Source organism: Neolamprologus brichardi, chromosome 10 (assembly GCF_056152115.1).
Source record: "Neolamprologus brichardi isolate AB-2024 chromosome 10, ASM5615211v1, whole genome shotgun sequence".
NCBI lineage: Eukaryota > Metazoa > Chordata > Actinopteri > Cichliformes > Cichlidae > Neolamprologus > Neolamprologus brichardi.
Genome location: NC_142113.1, coordinates 26,237,555 through 26,264,969, shown reverse-complemented (window position 1 = coordinate 26,264,969; position 27,415 = coordinate 26,237,555). Strand labels below are relative to the sequence as shown.

General features: G+C 39.1%; 1 protein-coding gene across 3 annotated transcripts in view; it reads right to left on the bottom strand.

Moving 5' to 3' along the window:
• Window positions 1-319: 319 nt before the first annotated feature.
• Window positions 320-27,415, bottom strand: part of mcama (melanoma cell adhesion molecule a) — a 50,165-nt gene continuing 23,069 nt past the window's right edge. For 2 of the 3 annotated variants that reach the window (XM_087847459.1, XM_087847461.1), the window contains exons 2-16: window positions 17,725-17,855; window positions 16,711-16,936; window positions 16,528-16,598; window positions 16,311-16,398; window positions 15,548-15,727; window positions 14,346-14,473; window positions 12,896-13,040; window positions 12,237-12,352; window positions 11,852-11,993; window positions 8,049-8,179; window positions 7,718-7,859; window positions 5,058-5,093; window positions 2,135-2,261; window positions 997-1,114; window positions 320-549 (exon numbers count right to left, since the gene is read on the bottom strand). In XM_087847459.1, coding sequence (XP_087703585.1) covers window positions 541-549; window positions 997-1,114; window positions 2,135-2,261; window positions 5,058-5,093; window positions 7,718-7,859; window positions 8,049-8,179; window positions 11,852-11,993; window positions 12,237-12,352; window positions 12,896-13,040; window positions 14,346-14,473; window positions 15,548-15,727; window positions 16,311-16,398; window positions 16,528-16,598; window positions 16,711-16,936; window positions 17,725-17,855 — 1,790 coding nt within the window. In that variant the 3' untranslated portion in view covers window positions 320-540. The remainder of the gene's footprint in view (window positions 550-996; window positions 1,115-2,134; window positions 2,262-5,057; window positions 5,094-7,717; window positions 7,860-8,048; window positions 8,180-11,851; window positions 11,994-12,236; window positions 12,353-12,895; window positions 13,041-14,345; window positions 14,474-15,547; window positions 15,728-16,310; window positions 16,399-16,527; window positions 16,599-16,710; window positions 16,937-17,724; window positions 17,856-27,415) is intronic. The other variant, XM_087847460.1, reaches the window with a different exon arrangement.

The following is a 27,415-nucleotide window of genomic DNA, read 5'->3' as shown; positions in this document are numbered from 1 at the left end:
CTCTGACAACACGTCCTGCCTTAAACATCACCTGGAACCATGAACACGGATCAACATGCACAAGACCCAGACGCTGCCATGAAATGAAAATCTGAGTGCCAAATTCCTTAAATAACAAAATATATATAATATATACACTTTGATAAAAACAAAAAATAAAATAACATGATGCACGTAAGACGCCATCATACACACTGAACAACAGCAAAGAGCTGAACACAGTTTCAGGAAGTAGTACAAGAACTAATGAATGGAAGAAAACATTCACTCAAAAGAAAATACAGATCTCTATGTACATACCTGTGTGTGCTAATGTGTGTGCTAATGTGTGTGCGTGTGTGAGTGTAATGTGCGTGTATGGTTGCGGTTCTGTGTCGATCATCTGAATACTGCTGTGAACAAAGCACGGTGGGTCGAACGTCCAGACTGTGAGGTGGTGTTACTCTGCAGGTATCAGGTCAGTGGGAGCGTCTCCTGCCTCTGCTGTTCCAACACACACCCACTGCCGGCTTCATTTATCCTGCTGTCTGCTGCACATCTTCACAGGGGCTTCACCGGAGACAAAGAGGAGAGCGTCAGCTTCTCAGATACTCCTCTCAGTCCAGTGATCACACTGAATAAATCCTGTTTCCAGCTGCATGCACTACATGACTGTTATTCTATATTTATCACACATTCAGTGCAGCCTTGAATGTTACCCAGAATGCGACGGCACAAATGTCTAACTTGGATCAAACATTTAAGTTTAACTGAACAGCTACCGAACATGTGAAACTAACCACAATATAGACAATTTTCAACTTTCACAGCCTTGGCAGTTGAGTTAAATCTTCACAGAATAAAGGCATTTGATGGCAGTTTTAAAAATGCTGTCACTACAAAAATTGTTGTTGGTGTTTGATGAAATGAAAACTGCAGTCATGGTTCACACAAAATTACTGGCTATACATAGAAGTTGAGCGTAAATTGTGACTGTTCATCCACAACAATAGTTACCTGGTCATTAGGGCCCTTTTTGTCTCCGTTGACAGCCTTTAGGAGGATGGCTTCCTCGTTCTTTGTGTTGGTCTTCATCTCCACAACAATCTCATCTTTGGTGGTCTTCTCTTTGGTGCTGACGACAGAAAGAGATGTTGGGACATGAATGACATGGCTAAAGGCCCAGGCATCAGTGCTGGGGCTTGGTATGATGGCAAATTCCAATTTAGACAGTTTACCTCTGGTTTCATAGACTCAGTAATTCCGTTTTTCCTTCTTTTATAGACCATACTAATCTTACACACGACTCAAAGTAACTTAGACTACAAATCGACCTTTATTTTTTACACTTGAAGCACTTCACTTTACAGCCAATTCAGAATCGCTGATTAACCTCGCATGCATGTGTTTTAGAGAGCCAAAATCACAGTGTTACTTAATCATTGGGAAGAAAAAATGGATGGATGGCTAGATAAATGGCGAGAGTGTAAACCCAAAAATATATAATAAAAAATATATAGTGTACACATCTTAGGCCCAGATTTACTAACACGTTGCAACAGTGCAAACTGGGTGCAGGCGTAAAAAATATTGTTGGCAGCGTAGTGGCACGATTGCGTGACTGTGACCCTGTCGCAAATGTATCCCTGTCAGTTCCCTTTTCAAGATGCAAAATATAGGGAGAAAAATATTTAAATAAAGTGCACAAACTGATTTACAAACATCTACGATGTGCAATTTACTCCTAATTGAGTTAATATTAAACACAGAAAAAGCATGTTTTGTGCTTTATATTGATAAAGAAACAAACTGACTGCGCCTGTGTGTTAGAAAGCAGCACAACTTTTATAAATCACCCAGAAAACTAGCCACACCTGTCAACGCTCTTTAGGGCCTATTTAGTAAATCTGGCCCTTACAGAGTAGCTGGAGGCTTCAGACTGCTCTAGATAGCCTGTTTCAGCCTGTTTTTTCAACTCTTTTATCTCTATGATGCAGACGTTGCTAATATACTAATATCAGGGACATGTGATGCCCGTGAGCACAGAAGCTCCACCTTACATTTTGTTTGCCATGGGCAGCAAGTTAGAAAGTTTAAGTGTAAGAATGAGCACAATCGGTCACCTTTAAGCAGAATGAGTAGAGACAATACTTACATCTCCTGCTTGCCAGAGCGTCCACAGGGGATTTTTCCCTTCTTGTGCAGGAAGTAGATTACACTGCCAAGGAAGGCCAGCAGCAGCAGACACACTATGATCACAACAATGATCACCCCACTGCCCTCTGCGTCACAAAAACACAGACAGAGGACGCACCGATCATAGGTTAATCTAAAAGGTTAATCAGGTTAACCTAGTTAACTTTATCAATAACGTTTCTGTTTACTGGTTCAACCTGCACATAGCAATCCCACTTCACTGAAGATACATGGTTTACTTTAAATCACTCAGTGCTTTCGTGCCTGTTTCATAACATCACTGCAGTCGCCGGAGGAGCTTGTTCAGCTTAGACTTTAACAACATGAATATGAAACAGAAAGACATGTGTGGTGTTGTGAATTTTAAAGCTCTACCAGGGACTTAAAGTGTAAACATTATTGCAATGGCAGCGTTTTCTACTATTCTTCTCTTTAACTTATCTCTTGCAAAACCCTGTAACTATAAGGAAGTATAACGGGATGTATTTACATACTGCATTACTTGCTGCTCTGCTACAAAGTAGTTTATTTAACAAAGTTCTTCTCTTTACGCGTAAGAAATAATTAACCGACTGTGAAATTATGTCTATTATATTGTCTCTATCATTTAACTGGCAGTGGACGCTGCAGTGCAGCAGGACTGTATGAAAAATCCTTTATTCATTCATTTATAATCATCATTTATTTTGCTCAGCATCTGTGACCCGTAGCCCTAATAATTGACTTCCTTTGAATTGCATTATCCATCCAGAATGTAGAGGAGCTGTATTATCATGTCATAGTCTGCTGGAACAGCATTTGTAAGAAGTAATAGACTGGTGGGAAATAATACAAATATTTTAAAGGAAAAACAAATTCTCCCAGGGTAATATTGTATTTTGACTCAATATGTCTTTTCAAGTCTGAAATAGCATTCCTTGATGGCTTTTTCTCACCTCATAAGACTTGCTTGGTTGCATGCCATCATCAAAAAATGTCTTAGACACCTCCTGTAGAGGTAACTATCACAAATGTTGTTTTAAGTACTTTGGGGGGTGTTTATATGCTGGTCTGTCTGTGACTAATCCTGTCAATGGAATAGTGATGCAGTGATAAAACTTTACCGGTTTAGTAGCTGAAATAAAAGTGAAGGCAGGCATAGTCCAATCAGTGGGCACTGAAGGCATCAGAAACAGAGGCACCATGCCATCACTGGCATCATACAGCCCTGTTACTCATTCATTTTAGTGTATTTGTAACTCACAATAGCAACAATCGTTATCTGATGCATAAATATGTAATACAAAAGCTTACATCCTTTCATTTTAATCAAAAGTCTTTAAAAAACCTTTTGCTACATGTCATACAGCCACTGGTATATCTGTGTAGTCTCTCTGTGTCAGTTCATTGTATTGTCCGGGTCTTCTATGACTACAAAACTAGCAACAAGGCCAGGTGGTTATAAACTGATCTGCATTTTCTGTTCTTTTAATAAAATAAAAAGCAATTAAACGCTTCCACAGTCATGTGTTCCCAAATCTAACTCCAAATTTCTCAGTTTAAATCTCAAATAAATTTTGTAGTTTGTATAAATTCCCTCGACTGCACTGCTCTAAGCCTTCTGAATATGTACTCTATGCAATAAAGATGACAGCTCTTTGTGTCACGTTCATCTCCAAACAACAACGACAACAACAACAACAACAACATCTACGACAACGTAAAAACTACAAATTTAACCAAGTGGCTTAATAGCCTCTTTAATAGAATTCTTAACCTTTGCATAGGTGTGTGGGATGAGAGGCTATATAAACTTTGGCACTGAAACATAATTTTACACAAACAATGTGAATGAGACACTCAGCGTTCAAAGACATGGACAGAGAGGTGACATGGGCAGAAGGATTAGAATAAAGTGATACTATTATCTTTCTATTCTGCTTTCCTAGAGAAAGATGCATCCAAAGCCATCCAATGTAAGGGAGAACTACTAAGAAGTTAGTTTTGAGGGCTTCTTCAGGTGTTTTTATACCCGTGGACACACTTCACACTTCACAGTCAGAATTCAAAGGTCATGATATTTTTTTGCATTTCATCCACTGAAATATCCACGAGTGTCCTAAATCCATATAAAAATTGAGAAGCACACCAAACACGGTGCATAGTGTTAATTCACTCTAAAAATACACATAACTGCAGTATTTTGAGTCCAGCCAATCTCCCTGTGAGATAACTACAGCTCCCGATAACGCAGTAAATAAAAGTAAACAAGAATTTACTTCCTATGAGCACTCTACCCTAAATGGAGCACACACTGGGTTTTTTACTGTTGTTTTGGTTCCTTTGTATGGCCCATAGGGCCGATGAAGATTTAACAGTGACTGCTCAGATAAAGTCAGAAAATTACTTTAATGCCCCTCGCCACAAATAAGTGCTAATTTTCCAGGTATGTAAAAATCTGCTGTAAAACAAGAGGGGTGTCTGGAAAAGTCAGTAAAAGTGAGACAGTGTCTGTTTTTAGTGTTTAATAAGTAATTTTATTTGTTTTAAAAATTCTGGTATAAATAAATAGTATTTGTACCAGGGCAGAGTGTTTGGTCTACGTACCATTCTAGCTTCTGCTGTGCTTGAATTTGCTGGTGTTACAATTTTTTAGTCTATATCAAACAGAATATTTAATGTGCCCACAGGCCATCCCAAAGATCTGCCAGCGAACCAAAGACAGGACTCGTATCGAGTCCCTGAAAAGGATTGATAAATAATGTATGGACTCATCCAACCCTTCACTGTCACACACAAAACTTAAGTCAAAAGCGTGAAAACTGAGACACAAGTTGATAGAAACTGAACGAAAGAAAAATAGGCGTCTTTAACAAGAAGAGACTGAAGGGCAATAATCTTACCAGGAGTGAAGGGAGCAGTTGTGGTGACCCTGGGAACTGTGAACAAGTAGAACAAAACTTAGAGCGGGTAGCTGTTCATGTCTACCAACATCCGCAGAGCACACACAGACACTCAACTGGATTCTTTTCATTTATTATAAAAATCTACTTGCACTGTGTAACACAAGTTTCTGAAGCATGCAAAGCACTTTTCAAAGAATCAATAACGAGTCACTCAAAGATGTTCAAAAAGCTACTTTCACATGCGCCCTTATTCACAAGGGGTTGCCACAGCGGGTAGCTCCACATATTTGATTTAGCGGACTTTTACGCCAGATGCCCTTCTCGACACAAACCCCGAGGGATTTGTGTCTCCTCCTTGGACCGGAGCAGGGATTTTTCACTTGTTAGATATTTGATCATTTAAACAAAGATCAGTTTATTAGCTGGAACAAGGAAAAGTTTCAGATATTGTTTAAAACATAGCTACCAATTATTGAGTTCAGTTTGGTAGCTGCAGGCTTCTTTTGTTTTATTCAACTGAATCTGCTTTTTTTTTTTTCTTTTACTTCGATCTAAATCTGAGGTTTAATGCAGCAGCCTTCAAGCAATCACAAGACTTAGAGATGTTAAAAAAAGAAAGAAAGAAATACTTTGGTTTTTCAAAGATGTTTGAAAATATCCATGATATCCAAGAATCCATGAGAACCTTTTCATCAGTAAACATAGGGAGACGTGTAATTTTCTGAGAGGCCAAAATAGGTAAGAATCACTGCATTTATGTGATAAATTAAGGTGTGATGTATTTTCTGTGGTCTAAACCTCTTAACAATCATTACCACTGACATTCATTCAAATTAAGTCTGATACGAGGTGTCATCATAAAGCCTTTGTGTGACATCCGTGTCACAAATGTCATGTAACATCCGCAAGTACCTTAAGAGGACACATTTTACTATCACAGAGACCGTCGAGGTGGACCGGACAATAAAACAAAAGAAAGCTTTATTCTGCCAAGGAATAGAGCTGCATCTATATTTCTTACAGAAGGAGACACAGACAGAGACTTTAGATGCTACTGTAAAATTTTAAACCCTTTTGCTATCTGTGCATAGAAGTCTGACTTTGTTTATCCCTAATCTAGAACTAACCTGCTCTGGAGCAGATTAGTACAAGCCTTCAGTCAGGAGCATGACCAGGAGCGTGCTCAGCACATTCATTTGCAATATGAATTAATTGCTAAGGGTAGGATTATAAAAACCAAACTTCACGAGGAAACCACGTGAGCAAGTGGTGTGCACGACTCTAAGCCATTTTCAGTCATCACTTACTCGAGTCCCTGTAACTTTGTCCTTCAAACTTAATTTCCAGAGAGAGATTTTAAAGAGGGAAGGAAGGGATTTGGGAAGTTCTGCCCAAGGAATGACTTTAAAGGTGAGATTGGTCAAATTTAAAGCAGGTGTGTTTTTTTGATTTTTTTATGGATGGAGGAGTTAATAGCTTCACCTCATGAATGCATTCTGGCCTAACGGGTCTTCTGAAAAAAACAAACAAACAAAAAAACAGAAGACATGTTAGGCCCAGGCTTCTTGAGCTGAGGAGGAGGGAAAGTTCACCAAACCTTGAATGATTTGGGGGCTGCAATAAGTTCATCAAATAAGAATGACCCACGCTGAGTTACAATTATAGTGCATGAAAAGTAGTGATGTTTGGTTAAAATGTGACAATCAATTTTTTGGTGTGTCCTCAAAGTGCCTGAGAAATGCATTTAATCTATTTAATACTGAAAAGTCATCTGCTTGTTTTATATAATCTCACGGTACCCTGAGACTCTTCTTTGCAGACATGTATGCATGCAAACATCACCACATATATTTGTACCACATTTTCTCTATATTGCTTATTTTGTTGTTTTTTATTAATAATATTCATGTTGAAAGTCCAGCCTGTTTTTGAAAGTCGTGTATTTTCAATGAGCAATGCGAAGGAAATCAGACACTAACGTTGTGCACTGGGACGTTACTAATGATTAAGAAAAAGTATGAAGATGATGTTTGAGGGCTTTCTCCGCATGTGAATTCACAAAGCATAATCAACACACCAGCAGTGCCTCTACAAAACGTTTCATTTCTCCAACTGCACGGATAAAAGGAATCAGCATTATGAATACTGAGCAAATGACTTCTGATTAGATTTAGGAAAAGAAATGTTTTCTGGAAAAACCATGTTTCCAATCTTTCCTTTTGCACAGTTATTACAGAGCAGGCGGCTAGTAAGTAAATGGAAAATGTATTTGAAGATTTAATGTTAGAACCAGGGCAAGCTAATGATGTTCATTCATTTAGACTTGAAAAGCAAAATAAGTTTTAAGTTTCAGCACTGATGCTGCCTGGAAGAGGTCAGAAAATTCTGTCCTCTTCATAGCTGTACTTTTTAACTCCCTTAATTAGCCAGGAGCCAAATATTGTGCAAGAGTTGTGGTACTGTGTGTAACAGTCCTGTCAAATGGGAATGCAAGCTAGAATTAAACGAGCTAAAAGATGAAAGAAAACTTGTAAAACTCTTTAGCACCGAGAGTTTCCAAACTAGCATGTTGAAGCAAAGGATGGCATTGAGAAAACATATATGTAAATGAAGTCATAGTTATAGTGTTCTGGTGTAAGTGAGAGAGAGGCTCTTACTGGCTTTGATTTTGAAAATCTTGACGCCAGAGCCCCTGTCACTGGAAACGTTGCACTCAGCGGTGATGTCCGAGGTGACTTTGACCGATACCACGCTGTGAGTCATGTGCTTATGTGTTTTTTTATCCACTTCATGCCAGCTCTGTGGAGACACACAAACACACTAACTAAAGCTGGACTAAAGCTGTTTGAGAATACTGTAATAAATGCTAGCATCATCGGGACACGTAAACAATCACAACAAATCGAGCTAGCTTTGAACATGAACATTGTGGGATAAATGTCATCTCCCACTGTGAAGTAAGTTTGCGCTGTGAGGCAGACTAAGTACCTGGCTGCCAGTGATGTTCCAGGAGATGCTTGGCAGTGGATTGCCCAGAGCCTCACAGCTCAGGTTCACCACCCTGCCCTCCACTTCATCTAGCTGGACCTCCTCCTCCGAACCCACCAGTTCAGGACCACCTAGAAGCACACATAAAGAAATGAAGATCATTACATGTCAGTGACATGTCAAACTCTCACAGCCTTAATGAAGTCTTTCTAGTTTAAGTTCTAAGAATCACCTCAAATCCCATCACTTGGCTGACATTTACTGTAATTAGTTTTCAGGGCAAATCAGCTTGAGGGATGTAAAAACAGAGGGAGCAATTCATGACCAATAAAGAGAGTGCAACAAAAACATGTCCACATATCTAATGCTGTTTTCACAATTCATTTTTTCCCTCCAGGTCACATAGGTCCTCCTCTCAATAACTTCTCTCAGTGGCACATTATCACCTGAGAAACTAAAGGACTTTGCTGTTATTGCCCCCAGACTCTAGAGTAGTCTGCCAGCCCATGTAACAACCTGTGCAATCAATGACGCTTGTACGTCACCTCTAAAACCTCAAAACTGCTTATTTTAGTCAAACATTTGTCGCTCTTCAATTTCAACAGTTTTTCCACTACTATTAGAGTTTGTGGGTTTTTTAACCCTATGTCTAAATTTTATTTTGCCATGTTTATTATATTTTATTGCTGCTATTGTTCTTGTGTTATTGTAAGGAGACCTTGAGGGTCTTAAAGGCACCTATAAATAAAATGTATTATTATTATTATGTATATATTTATTTTTATTTTTGACTCATTCTGAAATTGTTCTTTTTTTGGAGAACACTTGGGGTCAACTAATAGTTATAAAATGCATTATATGAATAAAATTGACATGACTTGATATGTGAACTCTGAAGAATGCAAATCAAGTCTGAAATTGCCCAAAGCACTCTTTTCTCAAATCCAACAGATGCAGGACACAGAACACAGAAAGCTCGATGCATTCTGCACGCTGCAGGGTGGTGTCTGACTAGAGCATGCCAAAGGCAGAACACATGACTGCTGTGAATTCTCCGCATAATTATCTGCTCTACCCAAACAAATGGGGAAAAACTTTAATGTGTTGTCTGAGTGATTTGCACATTTGCAATCTAGAATGGAGCTCCTCGGGTCATTTCTCGAGTATTTTATAAATGGTGTGTAAAAGCTCACTGTTGTGCTGTGAAGTTCACATATGCCTTGATTCTCAGGCACGGAGATAAGGGTCCTGTTTTAGAAACCAACAACATCCACATTACGAGGTTGCAGGGATGGTGAAGTTGAAGTTGCACAATTGTCACCCAAGAGGTCACAGTTTTTAAAGTGAATAGTTTACTATTTAAGTTGATTTTCACTCGCTTTAGTTCTGCTTTCAACTACGGGCTGACTGACTAACAGTTACCAGTTACCAACAGTAACCATCCATTATTACTGCAATATATAACTGCACAAAATGCTAAGAAACAATTGCTAAATAACTACAGTAGTATTTTGTACACTCTTTTCAAAAACCTTAAAACTGAACCTTTGAGTCAATTCATGCAGTTGCAGGATGGTGGAAATTATGAGTGTGACACAGTCAAGGCCCATGAATAGCAGCAAGTTGGTTAAATGGGGGGAAATTATAACTTTTTTTGAGTGGAGCAAACCACCATCTAAAGAAAAGAAGAAAAAAAGCACAGGAAGTCTTGCATAAGCTTGTCTTGTGACTTCAGCTGGATGTCAACAGCCCTCAGTACAAGCACTTCATCTGTCAGTAGACGTTCTCTAACACTAGCATGGTGCCAACCAAGTGTGAAAGACGCCCTCAACCAAACATGTCTTCTGAGAGAAACTAAGCTACTTTGATTTATCTTTATTACAATTTTCCAACCTCACCTAATTTTCACTCTAATATTGTTTATTTCCCATTGGCTTGTCGTTATTATTTATTTATTTTCTTCTTTTTAGTCACGTTTCATTATTTTCTTGGCTCTCCACTGGGACCCAATCTGTGGACCGCACTAAACCATCCAACCAGTAGCAGCGACGGGCAGTGTGTACAAAGATTTCACACAAACTCTTATCTTGAAGACCTAATAGTACGATATCACCCCAATAAAGCACTTTGCTCTTTTTACACACACACACACACACATATATATATATATATATATATATATATATATATATATATATATATATATATATATATATTAGGGGTGCAACAATGCTCGTATCGATATTGAACCGTTCGATACAGTGCTTTCGGTTCGGTACGCATGTGTATCGAACAATACAAAATTTATTTGATCAACTTTTCTTCTGACGATGCTGTCTGTGTTGAGCGCTTAGTGGATCTGCGCTCGACAGTGCAGCCTAGGCGGAGTAGTCGAACGCAGATTCACTGAGCGCAGGGCAAGCTAGCAAGACAGAAGTTAAGCTCTTGTTGCAACATGGTAAATTGAACCTCCCCCACCCTCATTCAGATCTGGCGTTTGGAACTATTTTGGTTTTCATGTGAAGTATGACCCTGAAGGTAAGCGCGTCATGGACAAAAGTAAAACAGTATGTCGGATGTGCCACGTATCGATATTGAACCGTTCGATACAGTGCTTTCGGTTTGGTACGCATATGTATCAAACAATACAAAATTTTTAATTTATTTTATCAACTTTTCTTCTGACGATGCTGTCTGTGTTGAGAGCTCAGTGGATCTGCGTTCGACTACTCCGCCTAGGCTGCACTGTCGAGAGCACATCCACTGAGCGCGGCGCAAGCTAGCAAGACAGAAGCTAAGCTCGTTGCAACATGGCAACTTCCTCAACGCTACCCGAAACTGAACCTCCCCCACCCTCATTCAGATCTGGCGTTTGGAACTATCTTGGTTTTCATATGAAGTATGACCCTGAAGGTAAGCGCGTCATGGACAAAAGTAAAACAGTATGTCGGATGTGCCACGCAATGCTCAATTGGTGGGAACTACTGCGTTAGCGCAGTTAGCTTGTTAACGTGTTGACGCCGTCCAGCCCCACGCACGGGGCGATCCGCGGTAACTCGTTACCGGAGATTTGCCGCGTTATGGCGTTAATGTCATTTTAACGAGATTAACGCTGACAGCACTAGTGGGAACACAACGAATATGACTGCACATTTACGCCGACATCATCCTAGTGCAAAGACAAGTGGAAGCAGACAAAAACAACAAGCACGCATGCTACAAACTTTACCCGAGTCATTTAGACAAGCGTTAGCACATGATTCTCCTTATGGGGACCTGATATGTTTAATATGCTGCTGAGAATATAGCCCAGAAGAAGCGTATAGTATAGCTTTTATTTTGGAAAGAGCCATTTCTCTGTAATAAACTCTTTTCCAAAGATGAGTGATTTCTCGATCAGATAGATTTATTTATTTTTATTATTTTGTTATTTCAGCAACATTAAATTTAAAAACTGTTCTTTTGAGTTAAAATATATATTTATAATTTTAATAAATGACAAATTAAAAAGGCATGAACATTTTTTGTATCGAAAAAATATCGAACTGTGACACCAAAGTATTGAACCGTGAATTTTGTGTATCGTTGCACCCCTAATATATATATATATATATATATATATATATATATATATATATATATATATATATATATATATATATATATATATACATACATACATACACACACACACACATATACATTAGACACATATACATCAAATTGGAGAAAAAAAAGAAAAAAGATTTCCTTGCAAGTAAAAGTGATGGGAAGTTGTTCAAGCGGTGCAGTGGATTACTAACCTTGGACGATGATTTTAACAAAACCGTTGGTTTTCAGGTTAGGCAGGGAGGGGACCGTCACCTCACATTTATACACCCCACTTCTTTCATAGGTGGCATTCTGCAGGTGGAACGTGTTCCCTCGACCCACCACCTTCCCATCCTATACATATCCACAGAAAAGGTGCACAAACATACAAAAGGCTATGATAGCTGGTCAATCCACTGTGGCTACTACAGAAACATCATCTCATCTATTAAATAGACTGGAACAGTCGCAGAAATGTATCTTCCCTTCAAGGAGAACTAGAACAGGAGTGATGTTTACTGACTTCTGTTTCTTTCTTTTTTACTCTGATCAAAGGAAGCAGCTGTAAACTCAGTGTTGTGTTTTAAAGGTTCATACCTTGTACCAGACAGTAGATGTTGAGCGGGAGGACAGAGCATTGCAGGTTGCAGTCAGATCTTCTCCTTTGTGCATTAACTCTTCATCTTTTGGTACCACAACGGCTGTATCCAAATCTGGACACAAGAAAAAGAGACAAAACAAGATATTTGAAAACACAGTTTAAAACAGGCTGTAATTAACAGAGTAAAAGAATCTGTGAATTAAACTTGGTTTTGAACCAAAAAATATGCAAGCCAATCTTGCCAATTAACAGAAATGCAAAACTCAAAAGGCTGCATTGACAGGCAGGAATTACGTCCATTGAGCTGTTGGGCAGCTTTGAAGTTTTAATAGTAACAGCAGCTTAACATCCCCCCAAAAAACCCCAAAACAGCAATGAAGAAAACATGTAGAACAAAATACACAGAATTAAAAATAAAAGCCTTTTTTCTAGCAGAAGCAGAAAGATTTACTTTGTGGTAAATACAGGATATGTCGAGTTTAAATCAACATCAGAGCTTCTTACTATAATATAAGAAAAAAATATTTAAAATTAGAGAAAGAAAGTCTTTACGTTTAGAGGGAAACCTGAGAATTATTAGTAAACTTTCATTTGTACAAAGCTGTTTCCTCCTATATGTAAGTATGTATGCCATTCATATCAAGTTGCTCCTTACAATGCACTTTGAGCTCCACTTCTCCTTTGACTTCCATGACGCCGTCGTCTTTCAGAGGGTGACATTGGTAGGTGCCGCTATCTTTCCGTGACACTGATGACAGGATCAACATATCCCTACTGCTCTCGAAATTCACATCAGGCTCCTGCAACAAATACTTTCATTTTAATTTTCATCTAAATACATTTTACTTTGGTGTAAAAGCAATAACAGGTAATAATAGTTTGCCTTTGACTTCACTGTAACATATTTGGGCTTGATTTAAAAAAAAAAGATAAATACATAATTGAAAATATTATTGGCAGGAAGCAAAAAAGCAGTAATTGACTTTTATCTATCAAAAACAGAATCTGTGGTTGGCAAAGAGTTTCCTCAATCCTCTAGTGAATCAAGTAATCTTTTGTGTCCTATTAGAGAACGACCAAAGACAGACTCAAAATTAGTAACTTTAAACACAAATATTTGATGAATTAAAAGCAGATTCTTTCTTGTAACCTGCTATCTTAGACTGACAGCCACTTACAACAAAGAGTTAGATTTTTTTTGTCCAACTTCACCAAAATCTTCTGAAGGGACAACAACAAAGTCACCCACTATTTTGTGTGAGTCCATTAATAATAGGCACATATGGCCAGACAATTACCAAGTGTACGTACGAGAAAGCAAAACTAAAAGGCACATAATGTCTGTTGCATTATTCATTACAGTGCAAAAACGTTCTGTATACAGCTATAATACAACTGTTAATGCATCATGAAAGGTCTTATGGACATTAAAAAGTGATGGGGGGAGTTATTAAAACTTTTTAAGATCATTTGATCTGAAATTCCAGAAATCTAGAGTCAAGAACACAAATTTTTGTTTCATCTTCTTAAATACTAGTATGATCAGGACAGTGCAGTAAGGATCTTGTAACAAAAGAGTGGTCTATTTATCATTCAATGGATGTTCCACACTTCAAACGGCTTGACTGACATCATGTTTTTACCATCTTGTCTGAGTTTTTAGCTGTTACTGTGTGAATAAATCATGTAACCTCGATGATGACTTAACAAAATGGAGAACTTTTCTTTATTTTCTCAGAAAAAAAATCTTTTCCAATTACTCTTATGTGCCTAAGTCAACAACGGGAATAAAAAACCCTAACTGCCACTTCAACTTTTCTTAATTCAGCTGAGCTGAGGTTTTGCATTGTCTATACGTACAATGAGTGCGTGTCTGACATGGGAATGAGTCCTACCCATGAGCCCTGTCATTGTGGCCTCTGGTCTCAGACCCCAGCCTGGACCTGCAGGGTCAGAGCTGACAGGGTCTTCATAGACCTTGCACACTCATGTCTACATGGGTCCCTGTGAGCTATGCATATCAAAAACATTCCCTACATGTCTCTTGTGTGTCACCCATTCTCACTCTGGGACTTGCAGGGTGAGAAAAGGCCGTCCATTCTTACTTCTACTTTGTTGAAAATGAAGTGCGGTGGGGGGTTGCCATCACCCTGGCAACGCAGCTCCACAGTATCCCCCTCTTTGACCAAGCCCTGGGGCGACTCCTTCCAAAGCTCCACCATGGTGGTGGGGTCTGTACGCACACACAAAATCAAATTAAGCAGGCTTATTCAGCGAGCTGTTAAAGTCAGTTTATAACGCCATTTCCATATTGCTGACAGCAGAGACTGCATTTGGCTCTGCCTGCCAATGAAGGAAAGAGGAGATAATGAGGCTGTTAAAATTCTTATAGGTGACGGAAACTGAAATGATATTTGTTTTGATATTTATTTTTAGTGAAACAAGGTCATTTTATGAGTTGAGGACATTTTTAAAAAGTTGGGGCCCAAAGAAGAAACTACTGTAAACACCATCTTAGGATGAGTTGCTGGTATGGACAGATGCTGTGAAAGACAAGTGACTTATTTTAGGATTTGTGTGATATTGTCTCTGTTTTGATGGCTTTTGTTTTTCATTCTTACAGAATAAGCTAAACCAGCATGGTTAAAAATGGTGAGCAATAATAGCTATAGCTTCAAAAACACCTTTTTGTACTTTTCGATACAACAAGCGTAAACGTTAACAAGTAATCACCGCCGCTCCTTTGATGTGTGTCTTATGAATATTCCACCGACTGTGAGCAAGTTCAAACGAATTAGCATCTATTACAGTAAAATGAAACACAAGCAGCTTCCTTTGAGGATGAAGCTAGTTACCCAAATACAAAACAAAGGAAAAGGATTTCATATATATCCAAGGTGTTAATATTTCTGTTACGTTATGCTCTGTTATGACACTACATATAAAAAAGTGAGAATCAATTAACAACAAATGCTATAAAACAGACCAGAATGTTAGCTACAGTTCAGCTCGTGATACATCACAACTCACAGGTTAATGTGATGTTTGAATACTAGAAATAAGGTTGTGAAATGTAAACAAATTCCCACAAACCCAGTTAACCTGAATAAACTAAAAGTTTATAAAGAAAGGCCAAAACTACCCTAACTTGATGAAAGACTAATAAAGTCATAAAGAAATAATTGCTTGACGTTATTGCTTCTAAAGATGCTTCTATAAGCTACTGAATCTTGGGTTATATATTTACTTAGTACACTTATTTTCTTAAGTTTACATGACAATATAAAAACCCTGAGTGTTAACTCACAGTGGACAGTGATGTTGACGCTTGGGGACTCGATTGTCCTGATACCGTCCGGGACAAAGAAGCTGACTTCACAGGAGAAACGGGCATCCTTGTCCTCCTTTTCCACCTTGTATTCCAGAGTGCTCTGGACGCTGTAGAGGTCACTGGACATCCGAGAGCTCAGGATCACTATGTTTACACCTGGAAATTGGACAAGACTAAATGTGAACATGCATCGACCAACACCATTATGCGATTTAATTGCGATATGCACAATGCAGTTCTCTCTAAATCACATCTTAAATAAAACATCATGCAATCAGCTGATCTGAACAAAGTGCACATATTTTGCTCCTGTTTGAGTCCTTGTTCATGGGAACAGTTACAGAGTTACACTAGGCTAATATTGTGTTCCCATGCTAACATGATCACAAGGTAAAAACACAGACATTTAATATGTAGTAGTTACCATAGTTACAATTTCATTCTAGCTTTTAGTATAGCTTGCAGGCAGTTTTTCCTCTAGTGCTGGACATTGTCAAAAGCAGCCTACATAGAGAAATATTTACTGAAGGTGATGGATGTACTGATCCAGTATGACAGCATTCTTTTAGATAACTACACGTATGCATTTTATCATTTCCTAGCTGGTATGTGCAAAAAGGATTTTCTGTTCTAGTCCTGTGGGGTGTGTTTGAGAAAACTATAATAAAACAGGAGAAAAGTGAATTTTAAACAAAGTGAGATTTATTTCTTATATGATCCATCTGCAGTTTGTACTCACGTCCTGATTCGTTCATCAGTGGCTCGCCGTCCCTGTACCAGGTGATGTTAGGTTTAGGGAAGCCGTTTCGTGTCTCACATGATGCAACCTGGGTTAAAGGTCACATAGAGAAATCTTTGCTGTCTTTAACTTGTTAATTTATTTGTTTTAGTGACTTTCAGATGCCTCCTTCACATTGCCATCTCAAAGAATATTTATCTAAAATTGAATGGCTCACCTTAGATGGTGTGTCTTTAGTGACAGATATTCCAGTAGTGACACTCTCAATCTCTGGAACATCTGGAGGAGCTGAATAAAAAACAAAAAACAATTGTTGTGGTTTATCATAAATAAAGATAGAGCTCAGTGACATTCTAAATGTTCCTTTAGATTGATTTGCTTGTTTTCGGTGCTTTCTTACCAAATACTCTGAGGTGTGTCTTGCGCACCCCGCTCCCAGCAGCCAGCCCATTAACATGGCAGTAGAATTCCCTCTCGTCAGACAGTCTGATGTCCTGGATTGAGAGTCGAGTTCCTTTCTCGTCTGTAACCACGTTAATGCGGTCGGTGTAATCTGTGCCGCTATCAATCAGTTCTTGATTGGCATCAGCGTAATAGAGCCGTGACCGTGAGCCACCACGTTCAGCCTAGTAGAGAAGGACATACAGTAAGAACATGCCATATTTAAAGTTCAATCACTCTTTTTCAGTCAACTCAGTTTTTCCTACACAGAAAAAGAGTTTGCCTAATGGGCAATTCCCTGGCTTTTATTTTGAAAGCTTAGCTGTTGCTAAACAGCTATTCCTACTGGCTGGCTCATGTCCCTCTGAGCTAGAAAATCATAACAAGCACTGGCATCCGAAACAAAACGTCCAAAATGGCCAAGTTGGAGTTCATCCTCGCCCCCAACCATCCGTGGCAGATGGTTGCAGCTCCCTGAACCTGGTTCTGCCTGTTTAAAAGCAAGTTTTTCCTTCCCACTGTCACCAAGTTCTTGCTCATACGGAGTCTGATCAGCGGGTTTTCTTAATCTACCTTAATTTAACTTACCTCAAGTTCCTTGAGCCAACCTTTGCTGTGATTTGGTGGTATAAATAAAACTGAATTGAATAGAACTCACTTAAGAAGCTTGGATTTATAAAAAACAAAAACTGCACATTTGAACCCTATTTACATAAGAAACCCTGCTCTGTGAACAGATCTGCATGAATCAAAACTAAATCTAAAATGAATGAGAGCCTCAAAGACTTAGGATTGCATGTTACTTCACAAATAGAGCACTTTAAGAAATCTCTGGAAATGACACAAAAGTTTGACGTTGCAACAAAAAAATGGAGCTCAGGGCTCCCTAATGGCGAGGTAATTGCTTGACTTTAAGACTTCATATAACAGCAGTTGATAGTTTCAGATAGTCTGAGTGTCAATTTTCACTCACCACAAACCACTGGATCAAAAATCTGGGCTTGCTGTCACTGTTCGTAGAGGTGTACTGGCAAAGGATCTCAGCCATGTCACCGATGTACACATCCACGGTCTCATTCATAGACAGCTCTACCTTGGCCAACACTGAAAAAGACAGAAATACATGCGCATAAATCAACTTTATGCTTCCTGTAAGCACTACATGGTTATCAAGCATTATTCAGGAATCGTGTAAATCCAGAGAGCATTGTCCAGTGAAATTGACTGGATATATTCATCCCTACCAAACTTTAATTCTTAAAATATGTTTTACTTCTTAAAGCATTGCGCTTGACAGATGATTGACTGTCTTCTCAAGCCAAACTGAAGCTAGGCTGCCCTGTTAGCACAACAAAGAAGAAAAGGCTTCCTGTCCGCATGGCATAATTTTAATCTCCCTTCTGCCTGACCGACTGTAACAAAAAAACCCACAAAAACATCTTGGCCAGAAATGTAGTTCCCTAGGCGCCGTTGGGAGAATGCAGGCAAGAAAAAGACTAGCCAGTTTGACACTGTGCTGTTGATTCAGAGAGCCAAGAGCTTTTTCAGCCATGTTGGGCTTGGCTGCTGTTCTAGAGGGGCCCACTCACACAGTGATGAAAAAACACAATAACGTGTATTTTCTCTGCTTAATCTTGTTTGGAGTTACTTTGCAAAATGGCACAAGATACCCCCACCTTCTTACACTGTCAGGCGTCACCATGCGATAACCATTACAGCAGCTCGTATATTTTCATTCACAAGTCAAGCAATCACAGGATAGAACAGATAGAACTTGTATGAACAGTTGCACTTGTGTACCCAGACAGCAAATACCAACCTCTCTTTCACACTGATTTAGCTTAGGTCAACTTTTGTATTGAGCAGATAGCTGCAGAAATAGCCGATCTGTTGGGTGTGCCATCATCCACCGCAATTTCTTTCAATCTCAATCATCACAATCTTGATTCGTAATCTGCCCTACTTCCAGATACTCCTCTGACTTTGTGTACTTACACAAAATGAATATCAAGTTAAAGATTTGCTGTTTTTACACACTGAATGCGAGGTCAGCCAAATTTAAATCAAGTTAGTTTGTAGAGTTTTACGGGCCGATTCCCAGAGCAGTTTCAACACATCTTATAAGATTTATTTAGTCCAGGGAATTATTCATAGATATTCCTTTAAGTCTATTAATAATTACTACATAGAGATGGGGGGAAACAAATTGCATCGCAATTTTTTTTTATACCAATGGTTTCTAAAACAAAAATAAAAATAATGAGTCAGAGCTACACCATGGTGCCCTCAAGTATGTTTTCAGCGTTGGTTGAAACCGATCAAGCATGAAAGGAGCATTAAGAGTCCAGTTGCCACCCTGCTGCCCCCATTCTGCCGGCTGCTCCCCATTACCATCTTGTCAAGCCCCCCTTCCTCGGCACCAATCATTTTCGCAACTCATTTTTTCTTTCTGTCCCTCCCTCCTCTGCGTGGGGCTATGCTCAGCCAACCATTTCTTTAAGACAACGGGCGAACTATTGTTCCCCCACCTGGGTGGACCAAATCCCCCCTTGCACACATAAATAAAAATCCCACACACCAGTCAGCCAAAAAGTGTTATTTTCATCCAAAGCAAAGGTTAGGAACAGTTCATCATGTACTGAATACATTGTTTACTGTGACAAAGATGACGTGAAACGGCTTTGAGACAAGAAACAGATTACGGGCACTGAAGAGCAAAATATGTCACAGAAGTCAGTGTAAAAAATGTTGTGTCTCTTTGGGGCCATGCTGCTAACTTTTCAGCTAATCCGATTAGCACTGGGGGGGGCTTAGCTTCGCAAGCCAACCTGGGACCAGTCTTATCTGTTCCTGTTGTGACTTTATGCAGCATGGACTAAAGGACAAGCACACATGACCCATGATCTATGGAGCCTGACAACCGAAACTGCTGCCTGTGGGTGTGAATGCGCATACATTTGTGGCAGTCTGCTGTCTGTGTCTGGATGATATAGAGCTAATTAATTCAGGAAAAAAAACACTACTCCAGAATATTTGGATGTGTTGACAGCATGAGGGCTCTGAGTGGACCTTAACTGAGTGGCCTGTCAAGAGGACAATATAGGAGGACTGGAAGAAAGACCGGTTACAACGCAAAATTATAAAATAAAATATTAAATATAATCCATTATTCAGTCAATTTCCCATAATGACAGCAGTAAAGCAAATGAAACCACCATGCTAGAAACAAGGAACCAGGCGTGGTTGAAACATGAAGCCAAACAAACCAAGTGACTAAAACTGCACTTTCTCAAATGATCATAGTTCAGGCTTGAACTGAAAGAAGAGTTCATCTAAGGAAGCGCTGACTGATTATTTCTGATACCAATGTTTAAAATAACAATTTAGTTTATTCAAATGAATTGAATTTTACTTATTTAGCAACAACAGTCACCTCAAGGTGCCTAAGGTAAAGAGCCTACAATAATACAGAGAAAATTCACATTTCTAATACTAATATTTATTTGTTTAGCAATAAGTTTTCATTATAAAAACTTAATTTTCCTCTTTTGTTTAAATATCACTAAGAATATTGTCTGAACATGTGGCTGTTTTAGTTTTCAAAACATGTTCTCCAATGTCTTTGCATTCAAAGACCAAAAACAATCACAGTTGTTCTAAGCAGACATGTTGGTGTCCTCCATGAAAACTACCAGAGACTGTAGCAATCTTTGGTGCCGCACCTTTTTGTGACCAATTTTACATCAACCACTCACCAACCGGTCTGGGAATACACGTCACTGTGTCATGTAAATGCCTTCAATACAAGTGTCTATGTAGTGTGTAGATGAAGACAATTAAGATTCTTAATTAACATCTCAAATGATAAAGGCTGCTGTGTTAAGTATGCACAAATTTATTAACTGCCTTGATACAATATTACCCAGACTAGGGATGTTTAGTCCGTTCTGTTGATCCAGTCTGGAATTGAATTTGTTAGAAAGTTTCAGTGGATTGCTCTCAATGTTCTGCTCAGTGATTCCTTCACATTCACTTAAGAAATTGTTTTACTTATTCTCTTATATATCTTTGCACCCAGAAGCTGAATTAGCATTGAACTGTATACAGATGTTTATGATTCCCACTAAACTGAGCACGGTGAGGTTCAAACACTGATGTCCTTTTTGGGATAAATAGCAATTTTCATTTTGTGCTACAATGATCCCTGACAGTCCTAATGTATTTATACAGACTTGTGACTATTTTTAATAAGATATAGGAAAAGAAAGAGCACTGGAGAGCAAGGGCTGAGGTGGCTGAGATGGTTTGGACATCTGCAGAGGAGGGATACTGGACACAGGACGTTGATTGTCAAGCTGCCAGGCAGGAGGAAAAGAGGAAAACATAGAAAAGATTCACAGATGCAGTGAAGTAAGACATTCAGAGGGCTGGTGTGACAAAGGAGGATGCTAGGGATAAGGTGAGATGAGAGAAGAAGGGGAAGACTGGAAAAGTAAGAGAATCCACAGACATTGTCTGATGTCTGGGTAAGACTCACACGCTCTCACAATACTAATAAGACAATAATATACATTATAAGGGGATAGTTCCAGGATAGCATCTGTGTACAGTCACTCATTATGCACGTCGGACAATACTCAGACAGTATCCTCACATGCTAACTAAGTGAACTGCCATTACTGCAATCTCCATCCCATTAAGGCTGCAAGCTTAGGCCTTTAGCAGATCTGCAGCTCTGCCGCCGATAAGAGTCCAAATCAACTCTGACATCACAAATCTGTAATCCTGCACATGCCTGGTGACCCGTGAAATAGGACTGAGAGCCTATTAGAACAGGAATTTTACTGAATGAAAATCAAATTGGTTAAGATATATTTTGGAATATTCAGATATAGTTAAATCAGCACATTTAATGTTATTTATTTAAGCTACTTTAGAGAAAATGTATGAGAAGATTAGCCTTTCAAAATTTCAGAGACCTGGAAACGCCCGGAATAAAAGCTGTATGCAGGCACTGAGTGTCCCCTTGGAGAGTGAAGGGTGTAAAAAGCTAGCATGTAAGTGTGGATGACAGGGTGGAGGATTTCTCAATATGCAACCCTGGTTTGGTGCTGAACACCTGCGGGACACTGTGTACCGCCTGACATCAAAGAGCACACACACACATAGTGAAAGCATACAGTGAAGAAGAGCGCTCCTTGTCCTCCCAATGTGGCTGTTCTTTCAGAAGCAGCATCTGGCACAAATCTCCCAGCAGCCCCTTTCCCGTTGGTGCAGCAACTGTCACCCATGCTCTATTCTTTTACACAGACAGATAAGGAAGTGCTGCAAATCTCCTTAAAGCCACCTCTTTATGCATGTGTGATCTCTCCTTTCATGCAGTAAAGCATATCACAGCTTCAGGTCAAGACCTCAAACAGTCCTCCATGATCAATGCCGAGGTGAACTCTCTCAGATTCACGACAGTGCACCCTTTAAACTTGGTTGCAAAGCATTTTTAAACTATGTGACCAATTTGCTTTGCACATCTTTTGCAGTTCTTTGACTGTGAAGGATTCTCAACTTCAAATGTTGCATATTAACTTTAATCTTATATGATAGCACTGCAAAAAACCCCAAAACATTTACAAGTCCAATGGGATCAGCCTTATGGAGGTTTTGCACTAAATGAAGGTGACTGATTGTTTTCTGTCAGAACAATGCTTACCTATACCTCAAATTAGAAAAAAAAATGGTTAAAAGCTACATTCTCACTAATGATGTGTCTGCATGTCATCAACGTGCTGAGTTATTGTTTTTGTCATTTGCTTACTAGACTTTTACATCTCCTGACCATGTTCCTTGGTCTATGAGTGAGTTGAAAGTGGCAGGCTGCCCACAGAAACATTACTTATTTGAAATTAAAACTATTTAAATGTCAGCTTTGCTGCACTGGTTTTGAATGTACTTTGGCAAAGCTTATAACACACCAGGTCTCTCTTTGTCTTTTATTATTTTCTTTATCACTACCTCAGCCAAAAAGGTTGCGAGTCGGTTCAAGTATGTCTGACTGTCCGTCTGTTTGGCTGGCAAATGGGGCTTAGCCCAACTACACATTTTTCAAGTTCATTTAAATCAACATTTGGATCCAGGAATTTTTCGGAAGGATTCTTTAACCCTGAGGTAAAGGGTAAAAACTGTACATGTCACAGTGTATTTCCATAAATATATATAAATTTTCAATAAGAACATCTGAGAGACATTGTTTTAATATTCTCATGATGGTCTTTGCAAACATCCAGATATCCTGCAGGATTTGGGGGCTTAGTTCATGCATGATTATGGGATAAAATTTCAACCATGGTAGAGGTATGCATGACTGCTCTTGTTTAACTCTTATCCACCTTACCACTCAAACCTCTGCTCACATACCTGGAGATGGCTTACAGACACATACTGGGAATGTTTCTCATCTTTTCTCAACTGTTTCACCACATCTTCCAATCACCAACAAAAACACTGCCATTTTTGGCTTTTGAGGAATTACTAATCATTCCCGCTGGTTAGTAACTTCTTCAGCAGCTGCATACATTTTTAATCATCACACCCGGTGGGTGAAACTTCATTAAAGAAGCAACATGAATGTTTTATTTATGCTTGTATCTGATGTTCAGCACTGAGTGCCGCTTGTTCCTCGGTATCTACTATCCATCAATAGATCCCCTACAGAGCTGCTGGGCTCTGGCACGCAGGCTGCTCCACAGCCACAGGATGGATAATTAAAGGTCAATAGGCTAAACACTGTATCAACATTATGGGGGGTTCCTTTTACTATGAGAGAGAACAAAAACATCTGGAAAATAAGCCTATGGGAAGTCATTTCGCTAAAAGCAAAAGCAAAATTAGACATATGTTGCGTAGGGGTGGAAACTACAAAGCCACCAGCTAAAAACATGGAAATACAACCAATATATTACACAATAATTCCTCTCAACACTGGTTTAATCCAGTGTAACAACTGGATATATGATTTTATAGTTCCTAAATGTCAGTAACAGTAACTGAAGTCAGACTGGGAACAAGAGCAAATGCAGCTCAGCAATCCAGAAATACCCCTGACCACAATGTTGCTACTGCTATTTGGTTTTCTCTTTAAACATAAATATAAATTCAAGAATAAATGGCATGGTTTCCCTCTACTAAATGGATAGGTTGGATAAAATATTAACCACAAGTTCAAAGAAGGTTCTGACCTATAACGACATGTTTAAAAACCCTTTCCATTAATTAATTTAGTTTTCAAAAGCAGGTCATGCGATCCTGCTCTGTGAAAGGTAGGCAAAAATGATTTCTGAGGTAGACAGAATCTGGAAATGACAGCGATTCCTTCTTCATCTCATATTAACGTGTGTGAAAGACGAGACATTAAGGTAAAAGGGGCCAAATATGAGGCTTTGGCTGTTATCCTAACACTATAAATAGGAGACCTTCTTTCCAATCAAACCTCTGACGACAGCACACTGACTTGCTGCTCTACTCCAACAAAGGCCTTCTTATCCCAGCCCCTGTGGTCATCATCACAGTGCTGAATATCCTTGAAAGCTACAAACTAGGTGCCAACTAAATCAGCTTTCCCTCAACCACACAGCAGAAAGGCCTGGGATGAATTAAAGTCCCCAGGAGCCAAGAGCTCTGCTAACTTTGAATTCAAAAAGTTATTAAAGAACAAAAGCAGCAATATAATCTATATTTTTTTGGCATTTTTGGCTTTACTTCATCGTTGGCAGAGTATTTACAAACAGAAAACATGCAGATGTTGTATGTTATGACATGAAACAAGAGTAACTGGCTTGAATAAAACTCATTATATTTTACATTTCAATCAACAGGACATTAGCAGGATTTCTGCAGTCCTGTTTTCTTTGAGTGTGATGTGTTTGCAGGAAGTTTATTGCTACAAGATTTATATCCCTTCTTCGGGATCTTCCAAGCTGATTATATGTTATTCTTTCAATACCAATGCAATTATGTTATTCCTTCAGAAATCAAACTCACTAGTGTAAACCTACGTTATCCACCACAATCATGTTGTTGCACATTTTGCACACTCAACATGTAGCTGCTGGTTTTAATCTCTCTGAGGACACAGGTCCTATATCTTACCGTCAAACAGACTAAGGCTTAAAGATGTTCAACATCAATAGATTCTAATCACTAAAGTCCCTCTTTTCTGCTAACCTCAAAATTGCCGACCTTTTTCTTTAAAAGTTAAGTAGATGGTATAAAACAAATCAAACCAACTAACATACACTCTCATTGGAGCACTGTAACCAAGAAAGCCCCCCCCCAAAAAAAAGAGGAATGATTAATTCCAACTACATAATCATGTATGCAAACAGGTCAAATCTATTTAGTGGGATGTTCTCTGATACAGCCACACACTGATTTGTCAGCCGAGTTTTTACAGAAAAAAAAAACGTACACATTTATCTTTAATGGTGATTACATGCGATGTGACACACAAAGTCGCTCACATAAACACTTGTTTCTGTGCTTATGAGCTTCCATGTGTTTGAACTTTTGTGGATTGTTTTGTGCATCTGTGTCTGTTTTTATGTGTGTATTAGTATTCAGGCAGGCCTGTGCTACAACAAAGGCCTAATTGTGCTTTCGCTCTCCTTTTATCCCATCACCCAGACATGAGGGGAGCTGTCGGGCAGGCGTGCCACACCCAATTCACCGGGATCAAAATGCTGAACCCCAGCCCCCCCAAATCCCACGCTGAGAATCCTAATGCTCTCAAAGAGAATATCATAGTGATCACAGGTGCACTGCTGTGTTAATGAGGAGAAAAGGCTACTCCCTGTGCCCAGGCCAGTCGTACCCTCCAACATTCACAAAAGCATAACCCAAAACCAATGCTGTTTTGGTATTATTAAAAAATAATCTTAATTCTCATAGCACACTCCCATCAAGAAAATATCTGTAGCCAACAGTCCAACAACCACGCCCGATTTCACTGGCGACAGGGCAGTTTGAGAATTGGCCACAATCTCTTCAGAAAATCTGGTTTCAGTTTTCACAAATCATCATATTTGCCACTGAACTAACCATTTCCGGGAAGACTGAGAGAACCGTTAATCAGATACAGATACAAGCCAAATAATTTGACATAAATAAATGGAAAAGGGAGACAACAAAGGAACATTTTGTGGAAGAATGGTGTTCAACACCAATTTAAAACGCCAATTTTTTGCAAAAAGACTGAAATGAGTGGTCCAACACTTAATTTAACACAGGGTTGATTGTGGGGAGTTTAATACATGTTTTCATTTAAAGTTCTCAGTAAATACAGTTGTAGTCAGAAGCTTACATACACTCATCATGGGTAACTTTTTTTTTAAATGGGATGACTGTACAGGATACATCTTTAATGCCTAAAAACAAAAATTGGATGCACACATTTGAATCATTTTGGATTTTCTCTAACCCATAGGGGGTCAAGTGTATAAATACTAGCTCGAATATATACATACACACTCACTAATACCTGGGTAAATGTTCCTTAGCAAGTTGCACCTTGATATGTTTGGTAGCCATCGAGAGGTTCTAGCATAATTCAAGCTGAATATTTGACCAGTCTTGGCAAAGTCAAATTTAGGTTGATATAGGCTTGGGGTCGGGCTACGTTCACACTGCAGGCGAAAGCGCATCAAATCCGATTTTTTGGACCCTACGCGACCCATATCTGATCATGGTCTGACAGTGTGAACAGCACAAATCGGATATTTTAAAATCCGATCTGGGTCACTTTCGTATGTGGTACTCAATCCTGTCACGGTTCTGGGTCATTTTGACCCAGCTTTTTCAGTTTTTTATATTTTGGTATATTTCTAAAGTATTGATTATTATTCTAGATTAAGTTCAGTGTCTGTCTACCTCCTTGTAAATTGTTTCTTGTATCCCGTTTTACTTTGGAGGTTCGTGTCTGGTGTCAGTGTGTTCGGTTTACGTTTCCCCTGTCTCATCAGCTGTGATTTCTCCCAGGTGTGTTCCCCTCCTGTTTCTCATCCCTTGATTACTGCCGTGTGTATATTAGCCCTGTGTTTCCTTTGTTCTCTGTCGCGTCGTTAATGTCTACTCACCCTCAGTCTATGCTCTGTGTTTCGGTCCTGTTTATCTGCCTGTTAGTTTATATTTTCCCAGTGTAGTTAGTCCGCTGTTCATCTGCAACCTGCAAATAAAGCTGTTTACTTTGAGTTCAACTTCGCCTCACTGAATCCTGCATTTTGGGTCCTTCCTCCTTGCCTGTCGGTACACAGCCATGACAAATCCAATACATATCTGATGTTTTAGAAAGCGACTGCTGTTTGAACGGTCATGTTGCATTAAATCCGTCTTTTACATCACTGACACAAGACAGATGCCAATTATCAGCGCCGGAGAAGACATCGCGAACGCTTCCTGGCCATCCAGTGTAGATGTTAGTGAAACTGTTGGGAAGACAACGTTGGAGAAACGTGAAGATTTTATTTGTACTGTATAATCTGCAGATTCTGACAGAAATCTGCAACTATCCTTTGAAGCACCGCTCCTCTAAAACAGCAATAAGGATCAATATTAGGTTATTTACATTATTATGTAAATAACAAAATAACTTAAAGCAAAAATTGGGAAGCGTAAAG